This window comes from Balaenoptera acutorostrata, chromosome 18 (assembly GCF_949987535.1).
Source record: "Balaenoptera acutorostrata chromosome 18, mBalAcu1.1, whole genome shotgun sequence".
NCBI classification, from domain to species: domain Eukaryota; kingdom Metazoa; phylum Chordata; class Mammalia; order Artiodactyla; family Balaenopteridae; genus Balaenoptera; species Balaenoptera acutorostrata.
In genome coordinates, this window is record NC_080081.1 from 9,384,706 (window position 1) to 9,396,754 (window position 12,049).

Consider the following 12,049-nt stretch of genomic DNA (forward strand, 5'->3'; position numbering starts at 1 on the left):
CGCGTCTGGAGCCTGTGCCCCGCGACGGGAGGGGCCGCGATAGAGAAAGGCCCGCGCACCGCGATGAAGGGCGGTCCCCGCACCGCGATGAAGAGTGGCCCCCGCTTGCCGCAACTGGAGAAAGCCCTCGCATGAACCGAAGACCCAACACAGCCAAAAATAAATAAATAAATAAATAAGAAAATCCTTTAAAAAAAAAAAAATTAATTTCTTAATTTTTTCAGGGTTTCTTCATTCAGTAGAGTTTATACGAAAAGCTAATATCCTTATTCTAAGGATAATGCCATTATGGAAAACCAACTAAAAGTACCTAAACTTTGTGATATTGTGTTTGGACCTATGCTCAAAAAAATCCAACTCAGACAAATTAGTCATTCTCAGTACTTTTTTTTTTTTTTTTAAATTGAGTCTTCCTATTTTAAAGTATTTGTTTATTTATTTATTTATGGCTGTGTTGGGTCTTCGTTTCTGTGCGAGGGCTTTCTCTAGTTGTGGCAAGCGGGGGCCACTCTTCATCGCGGTGCGCGGGCCTCTCACTATCGCGGCCTCTCTTGTTGCGGAGCACAGGCTCCAGACGCGCAGGCTCAGTAGTTGTGGCTCACGGGCCCAGCTGCTCCGCGGCACGTGGGATCTTCCCAGACCAGGGTTCGAACCTGTGTCCCCTGCATTGGCAGGCACATTCTCAACCACTGCGCCACCAGGGAAGCCCTCAGTACTTTTTTATACCCTCCATTCTGATCTGATAGCATTATTTTCTTATTTCCTGTTTCATCCTTGAAGGTTAATTCCATCCCTACCTCCTTCCCTGTTTTCTTTATTAATCTCTTCCTCCTCAGTTCCTTCCCTTTGTCTTCCTTTTAACCTCTCCTTCCTCCTTTTTGGTTCTCCCAACAGAGCCTGAACCCAAAACAAAGTGTTTCCAGGAGCTGAGGCCCCCCTGAGAACCCAACTGGTAGGAGATTTGTTCGGGACTTGGAATTAGATTGAATTTAACAGGAGAACAAACGGGGTACACAGTGATTGCTTTAAACTCGTTTGAGAGCCGCCTGACTGCTGTAACTGCATTAGGTTGAGGGCATGGCCTCCTTGCCTGAACAATGAAAACACGAGTCTCAAATACAAGATTCCTGGAAACCAAGAACGTTGTTTTCTCTTGAAATGATCATGCTTGTATCAATTTTCAGCCTTCCTCCCGGCACCCTACGTGGTCACGGCATCCGTCAGATTTTACCTTTGCAATTGTGTCAAGAAGCCCCCCTTCAACCTGACAGCATCAGCCTTGAGAGACAAGTGAAGCAACAGCCACTGTTTAGGGACGCATCTCCAGGGCACATCCTGTTTCTGAGGGCTCCTCCGTCGGTATTCAGCGATTCCCTCTCTTCCCTGTGTCTCCTTCAGAAAGATATTTACCTGCTAATCCTGCCCCAGGGTAGGTGTTTGAGGGTAAATGCAACTTCAGCTAGAGCCTTGCCCTGTCTGAAAGGGGAGGGGGGAATCATCTGTTCTGCAAGGAGGCTAGTGAGCTGAAGAAGAGAGCTGGGAAGCTCCAGGACATCTAGTTCCCTGCAGGGCAGCTCCGGAAAATTTCCAGAATCTTCCTAGGTGTTTTCCTAGTCACTAGCAAAGAGGAATGTGACAGCCTCCTAGATGGGCCCATAGGCACTGTGAGAGCAGGATTTTAAAGTCTCCTGGAGAATTTATACAGAAGCATCAACATCAAGATAGCTAAAATTCAATCTATTAATTAGTATTCTTTCTCTGCTCAGGAAAAAAAAAACCCTGTTCTGCCCTTTTGGGGGTGGGGAAGGGGCACTGGTGGGGTGGCTGTTCTTCTAGAATCTGTTTCTGTGGTAAATGTTTGATTGAGTTAGCGGCTCCTAGTCAATCAACTTGAAGATTATAACCACTTTGAAGGCTTAAATTTTTTTTTTTTTATATTAGGTTACACATGTGTGATTGGAAAATTGGTGATTTGCAGACCAAAGAAAATTATACCAGAACTTTGGGACCCATGTACTTTTTCCTCCCCTTTTTATGAAATGAAATATGTAGTATCCTTTTATAGCCTCACATCCCTAACCCTCCCCTCCTCCACACACGCGTCTACATATTTAGCCTCTGAAATTCCCAAAGCCTATTTGTTCGCAGTTTAGACGCTTGTGATCACTTCTCTGCGGTTCTCGACTGCGCCATTTCACAGGTGAACCCAACAATTATCCTTTTGCATTTTTGACCCATTCAGTGCCCAGTCTACCTTGTTGGTTTTCTTCTTTATACAATCATCAATTCTTTTTATTCAGCAGTGACGCTGAACATAGCAAGTGCCCAGGGATCTTTTCACATGAAACCTGTCTCATGCATTTCATTTTCTCAGGCCCTGAACTTCATTTGGCAACTTTTTTTTTTTAATTTAAAAAATTATTTTGTTATCTCTGGCATTTTCATTTATAGTGGCATTTATTTAGATCCGCACACGCAGAGGAGGTGTGTGCATGTGAGCTATGGTCCCTGGAGCTTTAAATAAACCCACTTTTCTATCACGAATTCATTTACAACTAAAGAAAGCAGCACACAGGTAAATCTGAGACTCTCCTTCTGATAATAATTTCCATTATCGTTTGAATGGGAGAAATTCCAAGCTTAAAGTCTGGTCTGAGCAGAGGACAGAGGGGTCTGAGTTCAGCAGCGTGCAGTCTGCAGAAGCTGGTTGTACGTGCTGCCGTATAAACCACGTGTCAGAGCAGGGATTCTGTCCAAAGCTGCAGCGGACACTCACCCTTCCCCGAGCACAGTACGCCATCTGCCGATTCGCACAGACTCCGGCTCTGTTCCTCCGTCAGGTTACACCTGCGCGGATGCTGGCAGAGCTCCCCGAACCATCCTCTCCCGCAAACGCAGCGACCGCAGGAACACGTGCCGTGGCCTGCGAGGCAACCACAGGGTGGGGTGAGAGGCGTAGATGGGCAAAGAGCCAGCTGAGTCACAGTCTTTAGGAAAGAAATATGTAAACCAGAGTATCTCATTTCCTATCAAGCCAACACAGTCTCCTTACGCACAGTCAGTTTGGCGTGTGAGTGTTTAAAAGAACTTCGCGACGGAGTTCTAGCTGAACACAATCCTCCTGAATGTCGCATCAGAGATGGATTCAAGAGAGAAAAGAAAGCTTGAAACAATTTAAAATGGAATGTGATCATCCTTTCTTGATCCACAATACTTTGCCATTTGCATTTTTATCAGGATGGAGTCTTCAGGCTTTTCCTCACTGTGCACACCCTGACACCCAGACCAATTTGCAAGGCTGGTCACGTCACCACTGCCTGCCCCATGTATTGATTACTCTCCTATCGTTTACAAATAAAAACCAAAGGTTCACCTCCATACAAATGGCATCTGGTATTATATTACGCTCTCCCTGTGCTCCTCCGCTTGCTAATAAGAACAGATATAAGTGTAAGTAATGGTGTCTCCCTGTTGCTGTACAGAAGTTAAAAACAGCACGAGGCTTAGACTCATATCTTTTTCTCCCCTTTGGTTTCCGTCATTGGCTCCTGGTTTGGGGATGTTTATCTTTGGTGTGTATGCAACATTGTATCTGTGACACTTACACACTGGTGTATACATCTGTCTAGTCGCTGGCCACCAACACTCCATTCAATTGCATCATCTTCCATGTTAATTTCTCTTTCTTCCCATCAATGCTCTATTCTTTTCCTATATGTGCATTACCTTACAGCCAGATCTCTCCAAAGAGAACAAACAAAACAGCTATTTGTTTGGCAAAATTTTACTAATTACTATGAACAGAGCATTTTGCTAGGCACCAGGGGATGCAAAATCAAATGGGCATGGTGGTCCCTGCCTTACTTCCAGGGACATATCAAATCGTCATTCAGACTGCTCAACCCCACTGGATCTTTTTTTTTTTTTTTTTTAGAAATTCACGTTCTTATTTATTTATTTATTTATTTATTTATTTATTTATTTATTTATGACTGTGTTGAGTCTTCGCTTCTGTGCGAGGGCTTTCTCTAGTTGCGGCAAGTGGGGACCACTCTTCATTGCGGTGCGCGGGCCTCTCACCATCGCGGCCTCTCTTGTTGCGGAGCACAGGCTCCAGACGCTCAGGCTCAGTAATTGTGGCTCACGGGCCCAGCCGCTCCGTGGCATGTGGGATCTTCCCAGACCAGGGCTCGAACCCGTGTCCCCTGCATTGGCAGGCAGATTCTCAACCACTGCACCACCAGGGAAGCCCCCCACTGGATCTTTTGAGACCATCCTGCCTTGACCATTTGCTCTGGCAGGATCTCCGATAGTAAACTTCTTCCATCTGCCTCTTCCTACACTCATTTCTGCACAAGGAGGGATTGGTGGCCAACATTTAATTGTTTGCAATTCATTGTTAAGATTAAAAAACCTAAGTACTCATGACCCAAGTGATATTTCTCTGTAACACGTGACCATCTGGTAGTGAATGGAAAGCAAATGGGAGGCAAACTTAAAAGACACCTGGATTAACAGACCTATTTCTGCCAGCCTCGTCTTGTCCATAGGCTGATTTATCGAACTGCATCTCACCACAGCCCTTTGAGTCAAGCATTATCATCATTTTACAGTCAGGAAACTAAGGCTCAGAGAGATTAAGTAATTTTTCCTCAAATCACACAACTCAACCATACAGGATCAGAACCTGACTCCAGTTTTCTCTAATTTCAATGTCCCCTTGTTTTCCACGTCACACTGCCTGTATATTTCATTTTGGAAAATAAACAATGACTATCAGTCTGAGACACGTAGGAGCCTTTTCTTAATTCCTGTCTTTTTAAACTGCTGCATAGTATGAAGGTATACATTTGACATTCGTAGGCACTTTCTTCTTAAGAAGTCTCTCCTATACTGGTTTTCATGACATTGGACTGGACTTTCCTGACCCTTTCAACCCTCCTCCTTTGTCTACTTATTCCTCTACTTTTTGTCTCATCCGATTAATGTAGGAATCCCCTGATTGTCTATCCTTAATCATCTTCTCTTATCTCTCTACCATTTCTCTCTTGAAAAATTCATCAAATCATAGGATTTCAGATAAGCACAATGATTACAGGGCTCTATCTCCAGCCCCTCAATCTCTCTTAAGTTCCTCTCCCGTGATTCCATACTTCGTATTCTACTAGCATCAGAAATTGATACATCGAGACCTGCATGTATAATTTTCTTTCCAAAAGCTACTCTTCTGTATCACCCATCTATTTTAACAGCCCAACTCTCCTTCCAGCCAACCAGTTCAAAATGATTCAGATCATACTTGACTCTCTCTCACTTCCCTCATCCAAAGAGCTGCCAGATCCTGTTGAAACGACCTCAAAATTCCCACTCCTATCACCATCAGAAACCTTTGAGAAACCTTCTGTCACGTCTTTCTCCAATATTCTCACTCTCAGCGTCCCATAACATGACTCTACTCACATCACAGCCTTGAGATCTAGGACTGTGTGACTCCCTAATGCTTATGGGATGAAGTTCACCTACTTTAACCTTCCTTATGTCTTAGGTTCCTGAAGTAGATTCCCAGCTGCTTCTCCAACCTTACTTCTTCTCCCCTTCATACACTTCCTGACCCACTCATCTTTCCCGACATAGTTCCGGTGTTTTCCAGACTTCATGACTTTGGTGAGACAGGAATCCATGCCTTCTACTCTACACAACCAGATCCTGCTTAATTTTCAAAACTCAGGGAAAGTGACTACACCTCTGGCAGATTTTTCTAATATCCCCAAGTGGAATTCATCTTCCCCTCCTCTGAATTTCTATGCTATCTTATTTTTCACCTCTTGTGTAACATTTTTGTCTTCTACCTCGTAATATGCAGTTATGTATCAGATAGACCCATTACTTGACTGAATTCTCTGATGGTAGGAACACGTCTGATCCATCACTTTAGTCTTCAGAGTGCCAAGCATTGCCTTAGACATAGTAGAGCCTCAAAAAACACTTGTAGAGTAAGGTTATTTTTCAACAAAATCCCCTTCTTATTTTTTCCCACAAATCCCAAATGACAACCATAAACTGAATACAGGACATGTTTACAGGTCATCTGGTTAATAAACTGTCCTTCAAAGTCAACAGACTGTTCTTTGATGGCTCTGTTTTATTTCTGTGTCCTTAGAGTGGAATGAAGTTAGCAAATCTGTGTAAGAGTTACACACTCAATGAATCGTTATGAAACTGATTCTATCTTGACTTCTCCAATAAAACAAAAGTCCACTTAAAGTGAAGCCTACTTTAGAAGTTCAAAACAAGTTATCCAAGTTATCCACCTTTGGAGGCAGATAATGTGTGATACAAAAAGAAGGAGAAGGAGAAGGAGGAGGAGGAGGAGGAGGAGGAGGAGGAGGAAGAGAAAGAGAGCTTTTAGCATCAATACCATCAAGCTATGGACTTTTCAAATGTTTATGCTTCTTACAAGCCCTGGGTTAGTAAGAATTACCATCATTTGACATAATTGGAATAATTTAATCTCTATGGCAGAGAAAGACATTCTGCCTTTGATTTAGGATATTATTGAGAATGACTAAATGATGCCTCACCACAAGTAATTTAATATAAAATTTATATGCAAGGAAATAGGAGATTGTTTTTCACTTATTAGCTCATTTATCACATCCTTCCACAAAGTTAAGTTGGCATCTAGCCCAGACAATGGTCAAAATGCATTGGTATTTAAATGTTTTGCTTTGCTATTTACATGACTTCTCTTTACTTAAAAAATGTTTTTTAAAGCTTTCAATAATATCTTCTTTATAAACTCTAATAATTTAATCATCCACTCAAGAACTTTTTATTATGTACTAGGCATTTTACTAGCTCTACTCTCATGGGCTTATAGGCTACCAGGGGAGAAAACAAATAACAATGAGGAAACAAGTACACTTGCGCTATGGAAGAATTAAGAAGGGTGTTGGTAGATTCAGCAGAGAGAACATTATAAACTGGAGTGGCCAGCTCTCTGACACCCAGCAGCTGAGAAAGAGCCAGATAGCTAACGTTCTGGAAAAGCTAATGAAGATTCTCGGAATAAGAAAGAGCTTCACATGTTACAGGCAGTGAAAAAAAAGGCCAATGTATTTGGAGAGTAATGAGTAAGAAAAAATGAAAAAATAATAAAGTTGGAGAAATATTTAGGAATGAGAACATAGAAAATTATTTGTTCTTGGTAAGGCGTCTACATTTTATTCCAGGAGGAAGGGGAAATCATAGAAAGGTGTTATGCGAGAGAGGTATGTGTTATAATTTATGGTTTGCAAATTCATTTTGGCAACTGGGTAGGAGAAATTAAGGTGTGTTGGGAGGAAGTGAGGATGGGGAAAGTGAGAGAGTATTGCAGAGTCCAAGTGAAAGGTGATGCAGGCTTCAAGCAGGGTGGTGGCAGTGCAAATGGGGAGAAGTGGCTGGAGATCTACCTTGATGGGGGTACCCATGGAACTTGCTGCTGGATTGTATGTGGCAGGTGAGAGAAAGAAAGGACTAGTTTTCTGACTCAAGAAATCCTGTGAGTAACAATGGTATTTAATAGATATGGAAGCTGCAGGAGGGAGAGGTTGAGGGCAGAAAATCAGTTCCATTTTGAACCTTGTGTGTCTGAGATACTCTTAAGACAACCAAGGAGAGGCCAAGTAAGCAGCTGACACAAACCTGGCATTTGAGGACAGGTTGGAGCTAGGTCTGTATGTGTTGGAGTTTCCAAAAGGAGATGGCATTTAAAGCCTTAGAAGTGAATGAGCTCACCTAGGGAGAAATAAGTCTTGAGAAACTCCAATATTTAGGGTAGGGTAGAGGGGAGAAGCCAGATAAATAGCGTCATCCAGTCAAGAAGAAGAAAAATGAGATGACTGTGTTGTCTTGTAAGATGACAAGGAGAGTATTCCATAAAGGAGGCCTATTGAGTAGAATGGTCCTGAAAATTGGAGTTAAAAAAAAAAGACCATAAAGGTCATAAGAGTAGTTTCAGTCAACTTTTGCCAGACCAACCCTACTAAGTTGTCTCTTAGGCCTAGGAGTGGAACACCCAGGGTTAGCAGAACTGGGAGAATCATCTATATACACCATTCAGTGAGAACAACATCTCTGCTTGGTGGTAGAATCCACAGTGAGGTTATCTGTGTATAATAAGTGTATGATAGATCATTCAAGAATGAACCTGTAGAGAGAACCAGCCTAATGAATCATTTGAAGTCCACTAAATCTGCCTTCACGTGACTTCCCAACTCTTCATACAGGTGAGCAATTTTCCATTCAATTTTCATTTCCAGTGCCATTCATCCTCTCCCAGATACTTACCTCCTGGCATCTGGCACTCCCCCCGAGCAACAGAAATTTTTCTTCCTATTCTCTTCCCTTCCCCCACCCCAAAATATTCACCAAGAATGCTCTGGATAAGTGTTGTCCAATGTAGTAATCACTAGTCAATGTGACTATTTAAATTTATTAACATTCAGTAAAATTTAAAATTCAGTTTCTCAGTTGCACTAGTCACATTTCAAGTGTTCAACAGCCGTATGTGGCCAGTGGCTACTGCATTGAATAAGGCAGATATGGAACATTCCTATCATCTTTGAAAATTCTATTGAACAGTGATGCTCTAGACAATGACATTTCCAATGAATCCATGGGCTCTGAGACACACTTCCTCAATACACTGCAGCAACGGTTCTCAATTAGGAAACTGACACATGAAGGTATCTAATTGCATCAGATACTACATATTGCCTGCCCAATACTCTTTTCCCCTTGTTAATACTAAGAGAAGCCTCATTTTTTTCAGAGAGGTGATAATAGTTCATCTGGAAAATATTTGATTACTCAGGCTCCTTTTTACCTAGAGGTGCCCCTAGGACTTAGCTCTAATAAGTGAGATATAAGAGAAAATCTCTTGGGTGAGGTTTCCAGGAAAGCTACTGTCTTCCAAAGAAAATGGGACAGACTCAGCTAGCATGTTATCCTTTGCCCTTTGTCCTTTGTCCTATTTTCCCTTTCTTCTTTCCTGGAAGATGAACACAGTGGGAGATTTTCAAGGAGTGTGACGACAGAAGTTATACTTGAAGGGCAGAGAGGAAATGAAGAGAGAAGGCGTGTGGGACTCTGACGGCTCTCAGGTAGTCACCTCACCATCCATCCATCCCTGAAGTGACAATCTGCAGGCTTGTAGCTGAACACAGTCCTAACAGGTTGTGTGGTGAGGCCATTCAAGATGGCTGCTCCCCTGCTCTCTGTACATCCCCTGCTCGACCAGTCCCTGCTTCACTCACTTGACTACCCAATCCTCTCAATTATAGGCTTAATAAACATACTGTTTATGTACTTGCCCCTTGCCCCAGCCACTGGTTGCCCTGGTAACTGATGAGCCAACCTGACATCAGTTCCCCCCATAAATGGTAACCTCCTCCTCCCTGGAGTAGCAAAGATTGCTGCCATGTCCTGCTGTCTGCCATAAATGGTGCGGTGTCGCTCCAGGACCTTTTGCTGCAGACTTGTAAGATCTCCTGTCTGATAAACGACTGATGTCTCTTTCTTCAGTCTCCAGGTTGGGCAACTACAAAGCTTATAGGCCTGCAGGGTGCATCCCAACACTGGTACACTTACAAACTCAGGAAAGAGGTTTGTGATTTTAAGATGTAATTTGGAGATAAACACACTGCTACCCACATTGTCCAGCTAAGAAAGGCGTGGCCTGAGTGAGTGGTCTGAACCTTCCTCAGTGTGAGAGTTCCAGCAATGCCTGGGAGGGGGGTAGTGGTCACTGCACTCATAATCTCAGGCTGCCTGATCTTCTTCAAATTGCAGCTACAAACCAAAGAACTCCCTGAAGAAATGAAATGTGAACTGACTGTATAGTTAAGAGGTGGTTCTTCATTATCCCTTCTTGTTTCTTAAATTGGACTCCTAGTCTCATTTCAGGAGCAGAGAGGACAAAGGAAAAGCAATAAGCAGTCCACTTCTTAGTCTCATCCTGGGTATATGGAGTACAGGAGGGAGATCTCTGGTTTAGCTTCTATTAGTTCAAAACAACTAAACACACATGAGCCAACATGTAGATATATTTTCCTTATGAAATCTTAAAATCAAGTACCCTAAAAATGAATACATCTCAGGGACTACCTCTCTGGACGAAGTGTGTTTTTTTTTCAGTAGTGACATCTGATTTAAGAAATCCATGCATTTGTAGGTCACATAAAATTTTTACTGTTAATAGGGATGTTTTGAGAAGATCCACATGTGGTCTATGATCATTGAACATGACTTACCAGTAAGTAAGTGAGGCATGGTCTTACTTCCTATTGACTTTCTCTTTGCCCGTCACTGTCATGACCCTCACTTTCAGGTTGTAATTTTGGTGTAATCAAAACTGAACTGCTTAAAATTATGTAATTGCTGACATTCAGCTTCAGGTACAGTTGCTCATTTACACCAGCCTCCCAGAATTGGTTTAATCGCTTTCAGGGTGATTGTTGGGAAGGTGGATAAACATCATTGGCCCTTGGTTCTCATGAGCCCGCTGATTAGGTAGGTTTACAGTTATTTTTGGTTTTACTTATTCCTTGTTTGCTAAAGTGCTCAGGGAGTCCCTGCTTTGGAGCCAGGGACCCGCAGTTTGATCTCTGGCCACACATTAGATATGTGCTTCTTGCCCGTCCCTCCAGGTGAAAGGCCACAGACACTATGGCTCGGTGTCTGGCAGTGAACTGAGAAAATTACCCAAATTAGTGATGTCAATTTTGTTCCCGGAAGCTACACCAGAGGGATGATGGTAATCTGTTTCACACACCCCTAGTAGTGAGATTCGTTCCCCACTGGCTGCCACGTGATGGGGAGACCCAAAGCTTTGAACAAAGTAGCTGCCATTCCTTCCTCAAGGCACAGAACTGCTGATTCGTATGATGCCAACTTCCTTCCAAAACATTCTGTAGCTGGTGAATCAAGAAATCTAAAACAGATGTATTTTTTTGACCTGTTTTGGAGATGGACACTTCAATGAACTCTGTATCGCACAGATGTTGAGGCTTCTCTGGCTTAGAAGTCTTATGCCCCATAGGAGCCCAAAATCTCTTCTAATTATTCCTTAAGCATAGCTTCCAGAAAACCCACAAGGGACGTGCCTGGTGGCAGAGTCACAGCACTCATGGAAGCCAAAAACCATGGCATTCCCATAAGACATTCATAGTTCATTCACAATCCCTCCCAATCTAGTTGAAATTTATCGATCATAGGTCACATTACCATGAGCAATGTTGCCTGGTAACGTTGGCATCTACCATCTTCATCTGTTTCCAGGGAGCTGGAGTGAGGAGGTTAACAGAGGGTCAGAGTCTCTTGCAGCAAGGTAAAGGGTTTTGTTAGCCTGTTGTCCATATTATTTCTAATACTGTCTCCAATACATCCAAGTTTTTCCATCTTTACCATCCTCCATCTAGCTAAACCACCTTCATCTCTCACCAGGACTCATCTCCTAAATCCACGTTCACCCACCAACCCCAAAAATACACACTCCTTCCAGCAATCCAAACTTCACCTGGCAGCCAGAGGTACTTTTTAAACAGGATGATAACGCTATTGTCTTGTGTAAACCCCTCGTATGGCTTCCGATCATCGCTTGAGTAAAGCCGCAAATCATTAACACGGTTGACAAAATCTGTCATACCCTGCTCCCCTTTGCATTCTCATCTCCTATCACACAGGGTTTCTCTCCAGTTCTCAAAAATCCCTTGAACATGTCACCCTCCCTTCCCGCATATGCCTTGGCACACTTTGTTCTGTGACTCCTGGGTCGCATCCATCTCCCCTCACCTGGCTACATTCTATGCATTCAGTTACCAAGTATGGTGGTCATGACGCTTAGCTGATTAATACATGTCAAGCACATGTCACGCATCATATCGTTTTTACCAGATATGAAGGCATTAGCGAAGCCTTCCGTAGCCTCCAGTCTATGTCAAATCCCCTATCATGTATGTTTCCATTGAACTAGTGCTTCTCCTTTCAGACCATCCACCTCATTATC

General features: G+C 42.9%; 1 protein-coding gene across 2 annotated transcripts in view; it reads right to left on the reverse strand.

Annotated features, from left to right (window-relative positions):
- ITGBL1 (integrin subunit beta like 1) overlaps positions 1-12,049 on the reverse strand; it is a 224,436-nt gene that overhangs the window by 11,435 nt on the left and 200,952 nt on the right. For both annotated transcript variants that reach the window (XM_007196804.2, XM_057532952.1), the window contains one exon: positions 2,777-2,923. In XM_007196804.2, the coding sequence (XP_007196866.2) occupies positions 2,777-2,923 (147 nt within the window). The remainder of the gene's footprint in view (positions 1-2,776; positions 2,924-12,049) is intronic.